The 19,780-nt window shown below is 45.0% G+C and overlaps 2 protein-coding genes across 7 annotated transcripts in view; one reads left to right on the top strand and one right to left on the bottom strand.

Annotated features, from left to right (window-relative positions):
• The window catches only part of TTK (TTK protein kinase), a 105,948-nt gene extending 89,690 nt beyond the window's left edge, over positions 1 to 16,258 (bottom strand). Inside the window, exon 1 of one of the 6 annotated variants that reach the window (XM_056565946.1) lies at positions 16,122 to 16,258. In XM_056565946.1, coding sequence (XP_056421921.1) covers positions 16,122 to 16,225 — 104 coding nt within the window. In that variant the 5' untranslated portion in view covers positions 16,226 to 16,258. Of the gene's footprint in view, positions 1 to 15,452; positions 15,472 to 15,536; positions 15,766 to 15,820; positions 16,091 to 16,121 lie in introns of those variants that run through there. The other 5 variants (XM_056565949.1, XM_056565950.1, XM_056565952.1 and 2 more) reach the window with 5 other exon arrangements.
• Positions 16,148 to 19,780, top strand: part of ELOVL4 (ELOVL fatty acid elongase 4) — a 49,922-nt gene continuing 46,289 nt past the window's right edge. The window contains exon 1 of the mRNA XM_056565953.1: positions 16,148 to 16,388. Coding sequence (XP_056421928.1) covers positions 16,316 to 16,388 — 73 coding nt within the window. The 5' untranslated portion in view covers positions 16,148 to 16,315. The remainder of the gene's footprint in view (positions 16,389 to 19,780) is intronic.

Genomic DNA, 19,780 nt, shown 5'->3' with positions numbered 1-19,780 from the left:
TGAAAAATTTCGATTTTGAAAATTTTTTGAAAAAAATTGGAAATTGCTGCTGAACTTTGAAGCCCTTTGATGTCTTCCAAAAGTAAAAACATGTCAACTTTATGATGGAAACATGAAGTAGACATGTTGTATATGTGAATCAATATAGAATTTATTTGGAATATTCATTTTCCTTATAAGCAGAGAGCTTCAAAGTAAAAAAAAAATGCTACATTAAAAATTTTTTCATAAAATTTTGGAATTTTTCACCAATAAATGATGCAAGTATCGACAAATATTTACCACTAACATAAAGTAGGATATGTCACGAAGAAACAAATGTTGGAATCCGAATGAAAGGTAAAAGCATCCCAGAGTTATTAATGCTTAAAGTGACAGTGGTCAGATGTGCAAAAAAAATGGCCGGGTCCTACAGTGAAAATTGGCTGGGTCCTTAAGGGGTTAAAGTGGCTAGTTTTAACCTCTTCTCCAAATCTGCTTGAAGGAATTTTTGGAAAATTTGGGACAGATGAAGCAGAGAATGGTTCATTAAGAAAGGATAGATAAGCTTTCCAGATCCTGAAGTAAATTTTGTCGGTGCATAACTTCCTACTGGCCTGTAAGGTAGAGATAACGGAGTCAGAGACTCCCTTACTTTTAAGAATCATCCTCTCAAGGGGGCCCATGCCATCAGATGTAGATTCTTTACTGACGGACGTAATACTTCGACTCTGGAAGGACCCATGGATCTATGATTGACAAGCCCTCTGTGGCCAGAACGGGGTATTAAGATCACCCAAGCTCTGTCCATCCGAATCTTTGTGACCCTCGGAATTAGTTGAAGGGGGGGGGGGGGGGAGCGTAGGCTAGGTTCCAGTACCAAGTTTGGGTTAGAGCGTCCACCGCCCATGGGTTCTCTGTGGGGTTTAGGGAACAACATTTTTGGACCTGACGGTTTTCCCTCGTGGCAAAAAGGTGGAGTCTCCAGAGACAGAAAATTTTCTTGAAGATCTGGGGGTCTAGGCACCATTCCCCCTGACGAAGTTCGTGACGCCTTAAGAAATCTGCTCGTATTTAACCCCTTAAGGACTCCAGACGTTTGAGTACATCCTGTCCATTCCCGGCCCCCCCGCCGCTAGCTGGAGGGGAGTCTGTGCCCGATGCCTGCTGAAATCATTCAGCAGGCATCACGACATATCGCCCAGGGGGGTCATGATGACCCCCCATTTCGGCGATGGCCGCAGATCGCTGGACAATTCAGTCCAGCGATCTGCGGCAGATTCCGGGTCAATCGGGTCTCCAGTGACCCAGTGACCCGGAATTACAGCAGGGGTGAGGTGGCACTGGTGCCACCTCACGATCGCCCTGATTCGTCGGACGGTTTCCCGGCCGACCAATCAGGGCGCCTGCTGCGAGTGTCACTCCCGCAACCCGCTCTGCCCCTCTTCCGGAGGACGTGAGCGGGTGCGGGACGTGCACCCCGGGAGCTGGGGACCCCGATCCCCGGCGTGAATGTTGGGATCGGGGCCCCAGGAGCAGCGGCGGCGACGACGAGGGACTGACCTGATGCGGCGTGGATCGGAGGTGAGTGACAGCCTCCTGCTGTTGCTTAGCAACAGTTCCCAGCATGCAAAAAGGGCATGCTGGGACTTATAGTTTTGCAACAGCTGGAGGCACATTTTTTCTATGGAAGTGTACCTTCAGCTGTTGTGTAACTTCAACTCCCAGCTTGCACAAACAGCTAAAGTGCATGCTGGGAGTTGTAGTGGTGCAACTGCTGGTTGCATACTACAACTCCCAGCATGCCCGTTGGCTGTCGGTGACTGCTGAGAGTTGTAGTTTTGCAACAGCTGAAGGCACACTGAGTTAAGTAGCAAACCAGTGTGTCTCCAGCTGTTGCATAACTACAATCCCCAGCATCCCCAGCCAAAGTAGTATGCCTCCAGCTGTTGCATAACTACAAGACCCAGCATGCCCTTCCGCTGTCCATACATGCTGGGGGTTGTAGCTTTTGCAACAGCTGAAGGCACACTGGTTGCAAAACACTGAGTTTGTTACCAAACTCGGTGTTTCACAACCAGTGTGCCTCCAGCTGTTGCAAAACTACAACTCCCAGCATGCACTGATAGACCGTACATGCTGGGAGTTGTAGTTTTGCAACAGCTGGATGCTCCCCCCCCCCCCCCCCAATGTGAAAGTACAGGGTACACTCACATGAGCGGAGATTTACAGTAAGTATCCGGCTGCAAGTTTGAGCTGCGGCAAATTTTCTGCCGCAGCTCAAACTGCCAGCGAGAAACTACTGTGAACCCCCCATCCGTGCGACTGTACACTAAAAACACTACACTAACAAAAAATAAAATAAAAAAAGTAAAAAACACTACATATACACATACCCCCACACAGCCCCCCTCCCCTCCCCAATAAAAATGAGGTAAAAAATTATATATATATATATATATATATATATATATATATATATATATATATATATATATATGTTTTTACATATGCAAAAGTTGTGAAACCCCTGTGGGGTATTAAGGTTCACTTTACCCCTTGTTACGTTCCCCAAGGGGTCTAGTTTTCAAAATGGTATGCCATGTGTTTGTTTTTTTTTGCTGTTCTGGCACCATAGGGGCTTCCTAAATGCGGCATGCCCCCAGAGCAAAATTTGCTTTCAAAAAGCCAAATGTGACTCCTCCTCTTCTGAGACCTGTAGTGCGCCAGCAGAGCACTTTTCACCCCCATATGGGGTGTTTTCTGAATCGGGAGAAATTGGGCTTCAAATTTTGGGGGGTATTTTCTGCTATTACCCTTTTTAAAAATTTAAAACTTTTGGGAAACCAAGCATTTTAGGGAAAACATTTTTTTAAATTTTATTTTTTATTTTTATTTTTACACATGCAAAAGTCGTGAATCACCTGTGGGGTATTAAGGTTTACATTACCCCTTGTTATGTTCCCCGAGGGGTCTAGTTTCCAAAATGGTATACCATGTGGTTTTTTTTGCTGTTCTGGCACCATAGGGGCTTCCTAAAGGTGACATGCCCCCCAAAAACCATTTGTCGCTCCTTTCCTTCTGAGCCCTCTACTGCGCCCGCCGAACAATTAACAGACATATGAGGTATGTGCTTACTCGAGAGAAATTGGGTTTCAAATACAAGTAAAAATTTTCTCCTTTTTACCCCTTGCAAAAATTCAAAAATTGGGTCTACAAGAACATGCGAGTGTAAAAAATGAAGATTGTGAATTTTCTCCTTCACTTTGCTGCTATTCCTGTGAAACACTTGAAGGGTTAAAACACTGACTGAAGGTCATTTTGAATACTTTGGGGGGTGCAGTTTTTATAATGGGGTAATTTATGGGGTATTTCTAATATGAAGACCCTTCAAATCCACTTCAAACCTGAACTGGTCCCTGAAAAAAAGAGAGTTTCAAAATTTTGTGAAAAATTGGAAAATTGCTGCTGAACTTTGAAGCCCTCTGGTGTCTTCCAAAAGTAAAAACTCGTCAATTTTATGATGCAAACAGTAGACATATTGTATATGTGAATTAAAAAAAATTATTTGGAATATCCATTTTCCTTACAAGCAGAGAGCTTTAAAGTTGGAAAAATGCTAAATTTTCATAAAATTTTGGGGTTTTTCACCAAGAAAGGATGCAAGTTACCACAACATTTTACCATTATGTTAAAGTAGAATATGTCTCGAAAAAACAATCTCGGAATCAGAACGATAACTAAAAGCATTCCAGAGTTATTAATGCTTAAAGTGACAGTGGTCAGAATTGCAAAAAATGGCCAAGTCCTTAAGGTGAAAAAGGGCTCAGTCCTTAAAACATTCTTTAACCCCTTAAGTGCACTGCAGACAATGAAAGGAGATTTGATTCTGGAAAGAAAAATATTTGATAACATATATTTATTAAGGTTTCGCTCTTGGTAGTACCCTGTCTGTTCAGCACACATACTGTGGTAGAGTTGTCTGAACAAACCTTTTACGTTTTGGTTGAGGAGTTTTTGCGACTTGATCAGACTGTGGTATACAGCTAAGAGTTCTCCGTTTGAGGAAAGAGGTTTTTCCCAAGATATCCCACGGACCTTGAATGTTTAGATCTCCTATATGAGCCCCCCAGCCCCAGGGGCTGGCATCTGTGGTAAGTATCTTGGGATCTACAGAGACCCAGTCTAGATCTAATTGAAGATTTTCTACTCTTAGCCATCCATGGAGGGACTCTAGAGTCTCTGGAGCCAGACAAATTTTTCGGTTGAGATCCTGAACCGAACAGTCCCAGCAGCTGCAGAGGTCTTGCATGAAAATGAGCCCAGTGGACTGCCTGTATAGTGTCTGCAAACAGTCCTGGGAGGGACATACCTTTCCTTAGAGATATGGAGTGGAGGTGGAGCACTTTGCCTACTTCTTTTTGAATTCTTAAATTTTTTTCTTGTGGCGGAAAAGTCTTTTGTACCTGAGTCTAAGAGAACTCCCAAAAAAAAAAAAATAAAAAAAAAAGTTTTCTTCGCTGACACCAGGGATGACTTTGTCCAATTTAAAATCCAACCAATTTTTTTTTAGAATAGACAAGGTATGATTTAAGAAACTTTTCACCTCTTCTTCTGTCTGACCTACTAGCAGGAAGTAGTCTAAAGGGACAAAGGTACCCCTTCCTTCTCTTATATGAGCCACCATCTCTGAAACGATTTTTGTGAACACTCTTGGGGCTATTGAGATGCCGAAGGGCAGAGCCCTGAACTAAAAGGTGCACCAGTTCTGAGTTTAGATAGATAGCTAGTCTTAGGTATTTTTGATAATCCGGATGAATTGGTACATGTAGGTATGCGTCTTTTAGGTCTATTGAGACCATGAAACAGTCCCTTGTGAGCAGATTTAAAGTTGACTTCAGTTTCCATTTTGAATTTCTGGTAGACTAGAAACTGATTTAATGGCTTTAGGTTTATTATGGTGCTTAATGAGTAGTCTGGCTTTCTTACACAAAGAAAAAATAAAATTAAAAAAAAAAAGGGGAAGAATAGAAACCCTGACCTTTTTCGCTTTCTGGGACAGGAACTAAGACCTACTTTCCTATTAAAAAGGTAAGAACTTTTTCTAGAGCTAGTTAACCTACATGACCTGACCTGACTGACTGATTTTTAGATGAGTCGGGGGGAGGAGGATGACAAATTTGAAAGTTAATCCAGGGTAGGGTATTTAACCCCTTAACGACCACGGGCGTAAATGTACATCCTGGTTTGGCAGTACTTCGCGCACCAGGACATACATTTACATCCTGTGTATGACCGCAAGCGATGCTCATGTCATACAGGGCAGGTTGAGGCTGCTATCAGCAGCTGGGGACCCGCCGGTAATCGCCAACATCCGCCATCGCGCAGATGTCCACCATTAACCCCTTAGATGCCTTGATCTGTACAGATCACGGCATCTGCGGCAATACGCATGATAAAATAGATGATCGGATCTGTAATGGCGGACGGAGGTCCCTTCACCTGCCGTCAGTCCGTCTCCTGCTCTGGTCTGAGATCGACCAGACCAGAGCAGGAGATAGCCAATAATACTGGTCAGTGCTATGTCCTATGCATAGCACTGAACAGTATTAGCAATTAAATAATTGCTATAGATAGTCCCCTATGGGGACATAAGTGTAAAAGTGTAAAAATAAAAATTTTAATTTTTCTTTATAAACATGTATCGCTGCATGCGTAAATGTCCAAACTATGAAAATATAATGTTATTGATCCCGTATGGTGAACGGCGTAAAAGTTTTTATTTATTTATTTATTTTTTTTAAAGGTCCAAAAATGCTGCTTTTTTGTCACATTTCATTCAAAAATAAAAAAATTATATAAAAGTTTTATATATGCAAATGTGGTATCGATAAAAAGTACAGATGACAGCGCAAAAAATGAGCCCTCATACAGCCCTATATAAGGAAAAATGAAAAAGTTATAGGTGGACAAAATAGGGCGATTTTAGATTACTGATTTTGTACAAAAAGTTTGTTATTTTTTTTAAGCGGTACAAAAATTTCACTTTTACTGTAAATTGTACAGTGTGAAAACGAAACCGTCCAAAATGTGCAAAATTGTGGTTTTCATTTAAATTTCCTCCGTAAAAAAAAATTTTTTTGGGGTTTGCCATACATTTTATGGTAAAATGAGAGGTTTTATTACAAAGTACAACTGGTCACGCAAAAAACAAGCCCTTATATGGGTCTGTAGATGGAAATATAAAGGAGTTATGGATTTTAGGCAGAGGAGGAAAAAAACGAAAATGCAAAAATAAAATTGGTCTGGTCCTTAAAGGGTCTATCCAGGAAAAAACTTTTTTTTTTTTTTTTTTTTAAAAGCATCCACCAAAACTACAACTCCCAGCATGCCCGGACAGCCATCGGCTCACCCTCACTCCCAGCATGCCCGGACCAGCTCACCCTAATGTCTCGCCGAGGGGAGGCGAGTACAAAACTAAAGGGGGGGGGGGGGGCTGGATGATGACGAAGGCCGCAGTGGTCTTCCGGGTTGAAGACCACTGAGGGCGGAGAGTTCACTCGAGTATAAGCAGAGGGGGGTGTTTTCAGCACGAAAAATCGTGCAGAAAAACTCGGCTTATACTCGAGTATATACGGTAAAAAGGTATTGAAGATAACAGTTGTTCATGAGGAACTTTATTCTGGATATCCATAGATAATTGCTTGATCCATAATAACATGGATCTAGAAACCCATGAAGCTGCCACATTTGGTTTGAAGGAAGCAGATGAGCTCTCTTTTCAGGGTTTTCACACTTTTTTAATGAGACCAGAAATGCATCTGTGGACCGGAAAAACCCTATGCTTCCTTGGTTCAAGGCCCTCAAACATTATATCCTGGATAGTTTTAACTTCCTTCGGATCCTCTATGTTCATGGCCATTTTTAATCAGTCCATCTGTATCCTCCGATAGAAAAAAATGGTCTTCCGGACGTAGTGTCCTCAGAAGAAGGAGACTCATCCCCGATTCTCCAGAATCTACTATACGGCTGGAATTCCATGGAGTTTTTTTTTTTTTTTTTTGCAAATACAGTGTAAAAAACACCAGTTTTCCCGCACAGTGTTTTTTCAGTGAAAAAACGCCACGTCCAGATGTTAGCTGCAAGTTAACAGTAAACTGCAAAATGCCAGATTCCCTTGGCGTTTTTCAGTTTGGCTTTTTCTTTTTTTTTTTTTTTTTTATCCTTTTGGCGTTTTTCAGCAATTTCGGGCTCAGAAGCTGGATTTTCCCATAGAAGTCTATGGGAGAGCAAAAACATCAAGAAAAATGCCTTGTTGGTTTCAAATTTTGCGTTTTTGCAGGCAGTTTTTATTCTTTTTTTTGGACTTTAGTGATCCAAAAAAGTGATGGATACCTTTTTTAAAAAAAATTTCGTAGGGTACCATAAAAAATATAAAAGAGATACAGTAGTGTTGGAAAAAATTGTATCTAACGAAAGTTATATTTTTATTACAAAATGTTTATTAATTTTTGAACAGGGATCAATTTATGTGAGCGGGTAAAGCACTAAAAAATGTAGCAGACAATAATAAAAATGTATTGTGTGCGTGTTTTTCATTTTTTTTTGAAGGGTCTTCATATTAGAAATACCCCATAAATGACCCCATTATAAAAACTGCACCCCTCAAAGTATCCAAAATGACATTCAGTAAGTGTGTTAACCCTTTAGGTGTTTCACAGGAATAGCAGCAAAGTGAAGGAAAAAATTCAAAATCTGCATTTTTTACACTTGCATGTTCTTGTAGACCCAGTTTTTGAATTTTTACAAGTGGTAATAGGAGAAAAATCTTCTATAATTTGTAACCCAATTTCTCTCGAGTAAGGAAATACCTCATATGTTTATGTAGAGTGTTTGGAGGGCGCAGTAGAGGGCTCAGAAGGGAAGGAGCGACAATGGGATTATGGAGAGTGAGTTTTTCTGAAATGGTTTTTGGGGGGCACACTATTATGGAAACTACACCCCTCAAGGAATGTAACAACGGGTACAGGGAGCATTAACACCCCACAGGTGTTTGACAACTTTTTGTTAAAGTTGGATGTGTAAATGGAAAAAAAAATAAAAAATGTTCTCACTAAAATGCTGGTTTTCCCCAAAATTTTACTTTTTTTAATTTTTTTTTTCCAAGGGGTAATAGGAGAAAATGCCCCCCAAAATTTGTAACCCCATTTCTTCTTAGTATGGAAATACCCATGGTGTGGACGTCAAGTGCTCTGCTGGCGAACTACAATGTTCAGAAGAGAAGGAGCGCCATTGAGCTTTTAGAGAGAGAATTTGTTTGGAATAGAAGTCGGGGGCCATGTGCGTTTACAAAGCCCCCCGTGGTGCCAGAACAGTGCCCCCCCACACACACACACACACACGTGACCCAATTTTGGAAACTACACACCTCACGGAATGTAATAAGGGGTGCAGTGAGCATTTACACACCACTGGCGTTTGACAGATCTTTGTAACAGTGGGCTGTGCAAATGAAAAATTTTATTTTTATTTTCACGGACCACTGTTCCAAAAATCTGTCAGACACCTGTGGGGTGTAAATGCTCACTGTACCCCTTATTACATTACATGAGATTGTAGTTTCTAAAATGGGGTCACATGTGGGGGAGGTTCCTTGTTCTGGCACTATGGGGGCTTTGTAAACACACATGGCCTTCAATTCCGGACAAATTTTCTCTCCAAAAGCCCAATGGCGCTCCTTCTCTTCTGAGCATTGTAGTGCATCTGCAGCGCACTTTAAGGGTACTTTCCCACACGGCGTATTTTGCTGCGTATTTGGTGCTGCGTATTTTCCTACCCATTGACTTCAACAGAGAAAATAAAATATGCAGCAAATACACCTTGTGGAAATGTACCCTAAATCCACATATGGCGTATTTATATACACAGAAGAAATGGGGTTACAAATTTTGGGGGTGCCTCCAGCTGTTGCTAAACTCCCAGCATTCCTGGACAGCCAGTGGCTGTCCTGAAATGCTGGGAGTTGTTGTTTTGCAACAGCTGGAGCCTCCGTTTTGGAAACACTGCTGTACAATACGTTTTTCATTTTTATTGGGGAGAGAGACAGTGTAAGGGGGTGTATATGTAGTGTTTTACCCTTTATTATGTGTTAGTGTAGTGTAGTGTTTTTAGGGTACATCCGCACTGGCGGAGGTTTACAGTGAGCTTACCGCTACGGCGAAAAATTTGCATGACAGCTTGTCTGGGCATGCTGGGAGTTGTAGTTTTGCAACATCTGGAGGGCACCACTGTGTAGTGGTCTCAAACTGTAGCCCTCTAGATGTTGCTGGGCAACTTACCAACTTCCGTCGCATCCAGGGAGCCAGCCACACAACATGCTGCCCGCCAATCTCGACACCGAACGTCGCCCGCAGCGTAAGTGGACTTCGGCGCTGGTCCCTGTTTGTTTCCCCGTTCTTCCCCGCCTATTGTGGGTGGGCAGAACGGGGAAAACGAAAGTTAACCCCCCCGCCCCTGATCTGCTATTGGACGTCGCTTCTAGGGATCATTGGTGTCTTGGACAACCGCGATCCCCCCTATTTTCCGAGTCACCATCGACCCGTATGACCCGGAATAGCCGCAAATCGCAAGTGTGAATTCACTTGCAATTTGCGCCCATCGCTGCCATGGGGGCGGGGTCTGATGACCCCCCTGGGCATTTGCGCGGGGTGCCTGCTGATCGATATCAGCAGTCACCCCGGTCCGGACCCCACCTGGTGCGCGGCGGGGACTGTAATTCCCACAGGCGTATGCATACGCCCTTTGGCCTTAAGTACCAGGACGCAAGGGCGTATGCATACGCCCTTCGTCCCCAACAGGTTAAATAGGCACTGTTAGATTCAAAATCTTTTGATATGTTGTGAAGCATGTAAAACTAATAGTTTTTGCAATTTCTTTCATAAGAAAATTTTCAGTATTTCATACTAAAAAAGCCAGTCAGACAACTGCCCCCCCTGCCTGCTTGGACACATACTAGTCCTGCCGTGTCCATGCATCATCACCTATGTCATGGACACACTCCCTTGATTGACAGGTGTGAGCGCAGGGCTCACATCTGGAGGAAAAATCCTCCCATTGTCAGCTTGTGTCCCGCTACTGTCAGTGAGGACAAGCTTTGAGTTGTAGTTTTGCTAATGCTAGGGGAGATGTGAGCAGACCGAATACTGAGGGAGGGGGCGGAGACCTGCAGTGAGGCCACGCCCCCTCCCTTTGAGAGGAATTCGGATTAGTGAGCTAAATTAAAAGTGTAATTAAAAAATAAAAGGTGCTAGACACAAAAAAATTAGATGTACATGGTCCGGATTAGGTACTGAGTGATATATTAAAAAAATATTTTTTTTGTTGGATCTGACAGGTACGCTTTAAGTCTACATTGCTGTCTATGGGTACAGCAATGCCTCCGCGGCCCTAGCCACTGAATTCAGTTGGAGCTGACTGATATTTAGCAGAAATATTTTGGGCTAGACATTAAATAACAGGCAGTAGGGAGAATGCCTGATGACAAATACCCTGGAATGGTTAGAGACAGCCATGCACACAAACACCAATCACTGGAGTAAAACATTACTACTAAAGGAACATACTGTAATGCTAAAATAAATGATGTTGTGCCATGCTGAGAGCGGGGTTATCTTTTATTCACTGCTGCAGCCAGTGATAGCGCCAGCATCCACACACACTTACAGCAGAGATAAAGCCATGTTAAAAAAAGGCATCACCGCTCATTGGTTATTATGGAATCATTGTGAAAAACAAGTCCACAGACCAATCCAGACTACACTGAAATCAATGGATAAAACACTAGAACAGCATAAACAGCTAACATCAATGATAGCGTCTCTGCTGTGCATGACGTTTCCTTCAGTTTGGATGGTTTCCAAATCTGGAACAATCCACAAAGAAGAAGCAGAAAAACCAGCAACAGCATCTGATGCCCACCTCAGGGGCATATACAGTGAGGCATTCAGTCCTTTCTCATGCTCAAATAATAAAGTATGCTGGCATATTATTCAATGCATCTATGTCCTTTGGAAAAGCGGAAGACATGTCAGCGTTTAGGTTGCAACAGGTCTCAGTCCTGACAGCTGCTGCGATAGCGGGTTACAGTCCGGTGTATTCGGCAATAACTCACGATCAAAGCGGGTTACAGGACTGAGACCTGGTGCGATCTAAACGTTTGACACTTTCGGATAAAATGTCCATAGATTTTTTTCAAATGACAGCGATGCTTTAATTTAACCCTAGTAGCAGGCAGGTCCTGCTCAGACGCATTGACTCACGTTGTAGGAGTTTCGTTTTTTCCCCAACTGGGTTTTTAACGGATTAAAAAATTTGGCACACATGTTGCAGTCTAATCAGGTTTATGAAAGCCAATAACAGGAAAATTAGAATACGTAAAACCCTGTGTCACTTTCCATTATTACACAGTTCTGCTGTATTTTTTTTGACCACCAAGACTTGTGAAATAAGCATAATGTGTAGGCTAAAAAAATAAGAAAAAATCCTGTAGGGCAGTGGTCTTAAACCTGCGGACCTCCAGATGTTGCAAAACTACAACTCCCAGCATGCCCGGACAGCCAACGGCTGTCCAGGCATGCTGGGAGTTGTAGTTCTGCCACATCTGGAGGTCCGCAGGTTGAAGACCACTGCTGTAGGGGTTTGGAGACAAAAAAAAAAACTTTGACATGTCCATTTTAACAGGCAATTTGTTATTCAGGTTTCTTCTTGTTAAAAGGGGTACTCCCGTGGAAAACTTTATTTATTTATTTTTTTAAATCAACCGATGCCAGAAAGTTAAACAGATTTGTAAGTTACTATTAAAAAATCTTAAAGGAGTACTCCGGCACGCACTTTTTTCATTTTATCCCGTCCGGGCTGCAAAATAAAAGAAAACACACTTTGTCTTACCTGCCAACGAGCCACCGGAGCTCCGGTACAGTCCGATACAGGGGTTTGGTCCCCGGGCTGTATTCTTCTTACTTCCTGTTAGCCCGGCACGTCACACGGAGCTTCAGCCTATCACCGGCCGCAGAGATGTCCCGCATCGGCGATTCAGTGATAGGCTGAAGCTCTGCGTGACGTGCCGGGCTAACAGGAAGTAAGAAGAATACAGCCCGGGGACCAAACACCTGTACCGGAGCTCCGGGGGCTCGTTGGCAGGTAAGATAAAGTGTGTTTTCTTTTATTTTGCAGCCCGGACGTGATAAAATGAAAAAAGTGCGTGCCGGAGTACTCATTTAAAGGGGTTCTCCGGTGCTTAGACATCTTATTCCTTATCCAAAGGATAGGGGAAAGAAGCCTGATCTCGGGAGTCCCGCTGCTGAGGACCCCCGGGATCTTGCACGCGGCACCCCGTTTGTAATCAGTCCCCGGAGCGTGTTCGCTCCGGGTCGGATTACGAACGACCACCGGGCCGGCGGCGTGTGATGTCACGCTCCGCTCCTCAATGCAAGCCTACGGGAGGGGGCATGATAGCTGTCACGCCCCCTCCCGTAGGCTTGCATTGAGGGGCGGAGCGTGACGTCACACGGGGGAGGAGGCGTGACGTCACACGCAGCTGGCCCGGTGGTCGTCCGTAATCAGACCCGGAGCGAACAGGCTCCGGGGACTGATTACAAATGGGGTGCCGCGTGCAAGATCCCGGGGGTCCCCAGATTTTTTTAATAGAAGTAATTTACAAATCTGTTTAACTTTCTGGCATCAGTTGATTTAAAAAAAATAAAATAAAATAAAAAGTTTTTACCCCTTTAAGTGTCAAAATTGCTTAAATCTTAGCACATCAAAACCATAAACCAAAATATTGTTGCAGGAGCCAAAACGGTTAGGAATAGTACATTTGGACCATTGCCTCGGAAGCAACAAGAATATCTGCTGCGTTGAACTGAAGGGAGTGAAGGGGGACCTGCAGGATATTGATAGAGTAAAGTATAATAGAGGCCAGGGATTAGTGCCCAATCGGCTGATTGGATCTTTTGTGCGGTCATTTAAATTATCCCCTGTCCTAGCTGTCATACCCCTCGCAATCTCCCGTACAGGGGCCCCGCAGTCTGCAGGAAGGGGGCTTGTTCGACCACCTCACGAAGCGGCGGCCGACACATCAATACAACCTCCTGCATTGAGGAGGCGTGGATGCTGACGATTTGTGCAGTGGTTGACACACGCCACTAGGCCAGAGAGCCGGGGCCCCATACAGGAGATGGTGGGGGGGTTCCAGTGAGCGGTATTAAGTGATTTGAAAAAACAAAACTGGGTCTGTTAAAAAAAATAAAAGTTGTAAACAGGCAATGTACAGCCGATCGTGATGCATTTAAATGGCCACACGAATAATCCAGTGACTGCACGTGCACACTTGATTGGTCGAGCACTTCTGTTGTGACATGGCAGCGTGACAACCGTCAGGGAAGCCGGGTAGAATAGTTCAGGAAAAATACATCATGCAATGTTTTTTTCCTCCCGCTACTCCCATTGAAAAACAGCAGGCCTGACAAACCCCATAATAGAAAATGGAATCTGTCAGGACCTGTTGTGCCCCGTCAAAAAGAAAGTCTGTTAAGGCACAGAAAAAAAAAAAAAAAAAAAAAGGGCCTGATGGACATTCCCCGACAGGTAGGGCTGGGCGGTATACCAGTTCACACCGAATACCGAAATTTTTGTGCTGCACGATATGAATTTTAACCCATACCGCAATCCCGGTTTGGCCCCTCCCCCTCTGGAATGAGTTATCAACCCAGCGCTGCACTGTCCCCACATCGGGGAACTTATCATATGTGACCTGCAAGCGCTGTTCTGCGCCCCCCCCCAATTAATTATTAGCCCAGCACTGCACTGTCCCCATCGCGGTACCACTCACATATCACCCAAAAGCACTGCCCTCCTCATCCTCCTGTTTGTTGTGGCCACCAGCGCTGACACTCTATACCAGTGGTCTTCCACCTCCAGATGTTGCAAAACTACAACTCCCAGCATGCCCGGACAGCCGTTGGCTGTCCGGGCATGCTGGGAGTTGTAGTTTTGCAACATCTGGAGGTCCACAGGTTGAAGACCACTGCTCTATACTGTATCCCTATGCCGGGGCTGCAAAAGGTAAACAAAATAAACTTTAACTCACCTTCCCCGTCGGACCGGACCAGCTTGCTAGGAAATGGAACGTCAGAAAACAGTCAGCCTATCACAGGTCGCAGCAATGTGTGATAGGCTGACAGCTGTCCGACGTTCACGTCCCCAGAAAGAGCATAAGGCAGACGTATGAACATGCATTACATTTTATTTTGTTTACCTTTTGCAGCCCGGGCATAGGGATACAGTATAGAGTGTCAGCGCCGGCGGCTGCAACATACATGAGGACTAGGAGGGCAGCGCTTGCGGGTGATATGTGAGTAGTACCCTGATGGGGACAGCACAGGGCTGGGCTAATAATTAATTTTGGGGGGAGGGGGGGGGCTATACAGTTATATACAGTGGAACCGCCATAAGTTACAAAAATACAGCGATACACATATTTGGCCATACCGCCCAGCCCTACCGACAGGGGACATCATCAGTGTGAAAGGGGCCTAAAAAAGCAACAGTCAGCAAGATTGGCACCCTCTCTGGGCAGTGTGGGCCTCAGTATAAGGGCCTATAGAATGGGTTCCCACTGCATTTGGGTTTAAGTGTAATAGAATTTTATACACCTAAAAAAATATTTAAAAAAATAAAATAAATAAACTGCTGTATACCATACACTGAATAATGAGTCCCAATTAGATTGGTGTGGGGGATGGGACACAATACAACATATAGAACAAAACAGGTGGGTCGGGGCACCAAGCTGTCAGATGGCCAAACTACTATCGCCCTGGCAACAGTCTTCAAACAGTGGCCCTCAAGCTGTCCCAAAACTACAACTCCCAGTATGCCCGGACAGCAACAGCTGCAGGGAGTTATAGTTTTGCAACAGCTGGAGGGCAAACGTTTGGAGACCACTGCAATAGAGGGTTCCTTAGATCACCACACTCCCCATCTGGAAGAAATGTCCTACAAAGTAATCGATCCCTACATATATACAGTATAAGGAGAGATACTGAAGGGTCACATACTGGAGTATAGCAGGGGCATCGGTTGTTTGCCATATACTACCTGCACACTGGAGCAGTGTGACTCCAACCCCCAGCATGTCCGGCCTGCCAGCTGCTGGGAGTTGTAGGTAGGCAACAGCTGGATGCACTTGTTGGAAAATACCGCAGTAGCAGCATACAACGATCCTGTATTGCGTGCAAATGTATTTGGATAAAAAAAAAGGTATGGAAAGAGATACATGTGTGAACAGAGCTGTAGACAAGGCCGCACGATGATCACCAATACTGACAGGTAATTAAAAAAAAAGCGCACAACTCCTTGATCTCACAGAAGCAGCCATAGAGGAGGCGCCTCTACACCATATTTACGACACGTACAGACGATGCGGTATTTGCGCTAGAAGCCGAAGGCCTCGCCAGATGCTATGGTAATGGGCGCTAACTGTAAAGTACGCCACACACCTGTCTGCCAGCGCGGCCTGTGTTCTCACCGTCCCCCGCCTTCTGTCACCGTCTGGTTAGCGCCCCAGCACCGACTAACACAGCACAGACAGCCGCTGGTTTGAAATTCGCCACATCCCCAGTACTACGATATGATTGGCCGGCGCGAACTGAACCGGAAGTGACGACGCTTTCGTTCCTTGTCTCCCTCAGCCATGTTTGTTTAGGGCAATATGTCAGTTACATTCACAACGTTATGTTATATTGGGCTCGTGGGAGCTACGTCACTCATGACCTCTACGTACTATGTATAAACCGGGTAGTAATAGGTGACAATAACGATGACGGTACAGCCGAGCTAACGGATACCAGTTCCCTGCATACTGTTCTCCTAGCTTATGACTTATATTTATAAGGCACGGTCATTATTGAGCATGCGCAGACTGTGAAGAGGACACCGCTTATTGTCTACAATGAGCACTGCGTCAAAGTCTCCTCAGCGCACTGGACGAGCTCTCCACCGGTCGCGCCCACCGCGAGCTCATTAACATACAAGCCACGCCCCCAAGGCGATCAATGGTCCTTGTGGTGACTGGGGGCAGGTACCCGGTATGCGGCTGTAACCAGGGAAACCGCGTCACGTGTGGAGAGGTGGCGCAGTCGTTCTGATCCGCCATCGTCTTGTGTCCCGTTATTCCCCGGCACACCATGCTCCGCTCAGCATCCTCTCACTGACCGCCCCGCTCATCCCCCGGATTACTGGATAGAACCGGCCGGTGCTTGTGCGCAGAGGAGACAGGATGGCGCTGACCGCTGTGTCTGAACTCATCAATGACACTCTGCGCCTGTACAGCTGGAGCCTCAGCATTGCAGGTAACGCACCGGGGCCTGCGCACCCCAGCTGTGGTCAGGAAATATACCTCTGTTCACACATACATGCGCTACCTGCTGTATTCACACAGGCAGATGTCTACCTTATTTATTATTTATATCCACACAGATACATTGTAGTGAATGGAAACCATGCTGGGGGCAGGCAGATCTCTATAATGCCATCCATTCGGCTAATGCAAAACTACAACTCCCAGCATGCCTTTGGCTGTCCAGACATGTTGGGAGTTGTAGTTTTGCAACAGCTGGAGGCACTCTGGTTGGAAAACATTGGTCTCTATAGTTACCATCCTTTCTAATCCTATAAGATCCCTGCCTCCACCTCTGATGGAAACTGCCATTAGATCCTTACCTTAGGCCAGTGTTTCCAAACCAGGGTGCCTCCAGCTGTTGCAAAACTACAACTCCCAGCATGCCTTTGGCTGTCCAGGTTGGAAAACATTGGTCTCTATAGTTACCATCCTTTCTAATCCTATAAGATCCCTGCCTCCACCTCTGATGGAAACTGCCATTAGATCCTTACCTTAGGCCAGTGTTTCCCAACCAGGGTGCCTCCAGCTGTTGCAAAACTACAACTCCCAGCATGCCTTTGGCTGTCCAGGTTGGAAAACATTGGTCTCTATAGTTACCATCCTTTCTAATCCTATAGGATTCCTGCCTCCACCTCTGATGGAAACTGCCATCAGATCCTTCCCTTAGGCCAGTGTTTCCCAACCAGGGTGCCTCCAGCTGTTGCAAAACTACAACTCCCAGCATGCCTTTGGCTGTCCGGACATGTTGGGAGTTGTAGTTTTGCAACAGCTGGAGGCACTCTGGTTGGAAAAAATTGGTCTCTATAATTACCATCCTTTCTAATCCTAGAGGATTCCTGCTTCCACCTCTGATGGAAACTGCCATCAGATCCTTACCTTAGGCCAGTGTTTCCCAACCAGGTTGCCTCCAGCTGTTGCAAAACTACAACTCCCAGCATGCCTGGACAGCCAAAGGCTGTCCAGGCATGCTGGGAGTTGTAGTTTTGCAACAGCTGGAGGCGCCCTGGTTGGGAAACACTTCCTTAGGCTACGTTTACATCACTGTTCAGGGTCCGTTTGGTACTGAAGGGACACTGCTGGATCCCAATGGATCACATTCACTTGAATGGATTCCTAGAGTGTATGTTATTTTAGGCATGTGAAAAAGACCAGAAATGCAGTGTGTATGTATGTGTGTGTGTGTGTATATATATATATATATATATATATATATATATATATATATATAAATAAATAAATAATTCCCCCCCCCCCCCCCCCCCCCCCGCTTAAAGGACTCCGGTAGAAAACATTTATTTTTTTCAATCAACTGGTGCCAGAAAGTTAAACAGATTTGTAAATGACTTCTATTAAAAAAAATCTTTACCCTTCCAGTACTTTTTAGCAGCTGTATGCTACAGAGGAAATGCTTTTCTTTTTGAATTCCTTTTTTGTCTTGTCCACAGTGCTCTCTGCTGACACCTGATGCCCATATCAGGAACTGTCTAGAGCAGGAAAAAATCCCCATTGCAAACCTATGCTGCTCTGAACAGTTCCTGACACGGGCATCAGGTGTCAGCAGAGAGCACTGTGGACAAGACAAAAAAGAAATTCAAAAAAATTTCCTCTGTAGCATACAGCTGCTAAAAGGTACTGAAAGGGTAAAGATTTTTTTAATAGAAATCATTTACAAATCTGTTTAAAGGGGTTGTGCGCTGCCCTGCAGTTCGGGACACTAAACTTGTCCCGAAATGTAGTGACAGATTCCCTTTTATCTAAAGCAATTTTCAAATCACTGTTGAGCTCCATCGCAAAAAGACGAGAGTTAAAGGGGTACTCCGGTGGAAAACATTATTTTTTTTTAAAATCAACTGATGGCAGAAAGTTAAAGGGGTTGTGTGCTGCCCTGCAGTTCGGAGCTCCGCTCGCAGCGTCCGGAAGTTCATTACTCCGAACGCTGTGTGAGGGCTTCCGTGTTCGCAGCCGTCGGGCCCGGCCCCTTCGTGACGTCTCACCCGCCCCATCGTGACGTGACGCCCTCTCCCTCAACGTCTCGCCTGCCTCCTCAACCGCTGTCACGCCCCCTTCCCATAGACTTTGGTAGAGGGGGTGGGCGTGACGTCATGAGGGGGCGGGCGAGACGTAACGAAGGGGCCGGGCGTGACGTCAAGCCCGGCGGCTGCGAACACGGAAGCCCGCACACAGCGTTCGGAGTAATGAACTTCCGGACGCTGTGAGCGGAGCGCCGAACTGCAGGGCAGCGCACAACCCCTTTAACTTTCTGCCATCAGTTGATTTAAAAAAAAATGTTTTCCACCGGAGTACCCCTTTAACTCTCGTCTTTTTGAGATGGAGCTCAACAGCGATGTGAAAATTGCTTTGGATAAAAGGGAATCTGTCACTACATTTCGGGACTAGTTTAGTGTCCCAATACAACATGTATGACAGGGCACAACAAATCCAAGGCACCAGGTTGCCATGGGGACTGAAAAATGTTGTGGTAAGGGTTGTCCATCAAACAAATATTTTACTTAGCTCTGCCTCCGTTCCCAGGCTGATCCCCTTTTCTGCCTGCAATTGGCGCTCCTAGGTGCCATAAGCAGTTAATGTCAGGGTCTTACTGTTTTATTGGAAACCATATTTTTCTGTCTACCATAATATAGGTTCTCGGGACTACATCATACAGGTAATCTGACATCCGGTAAAAAACATAAAAATGCTGCACATGGCATACCTGTCTACCCTAGTTCGGAAATCACTAAAACTCCATTTGTTTTGGGGAACTTAGTCCTGTACATCCTTGTTGTACTTCTTGGTTGCGCTGTTGCTCAGTACTACAATTCCCAGAATGTATTGCTTTCTCTTCATTACAGACCTCTTTCCAGTCATACCTAAAGATTTTGCAGATCCTTTCACAGCTGACTATCCCACAATCAGTGAGGTTGCAACATCTGCTGTATACATTCCCTGTCTGCTCCTCTGCCTGTGGCATTGCTCAGCCAATGTCACTGCCCCATCATATATATTCATACCTGCTTCACTCACAAGACACAATCACAAGACAGTGGACAGGAGAAGAAGGTATTACAATATTAGCAACCAGATGAATATCTCCTGAACAGCGGCACCAATTTTTGCCCATTAAGCATTAGTAAAGGAGTCGCCCACATCTACCAGTATATTCAGGTTAGCACTGGTGGCCCTGCTGTCAGTTTCCCTTTAAATGTCTCAATTTATGTGTATATGACAGTTGTGCTGTAGGGGCTGGTCAGAGGTGGTGACATCACTCAGGGGGTGGGGCTGGTCAGAGGTGGTGACATCACTCAGTGGGTGGGGCTAGATCTCAAAGACAAGATCCAGCCT

The sequence above is a fragment of the Hyla sarda genome, chromosome 3, assembly GCF_029499605.1.
Source record: "Hyla sarda isolate aHylSar1 chromosome 3, aHylSar1.hap1, whole genome shotgun sequence".
NCBI lineage: Eukaryota > Metazoa > Chordata > Amphibia > Anura > Hylidae > Hyla > Hyla sarda.
This window is presented reverse-complemented; position numbering and strand designations above follow the sequence as displayed.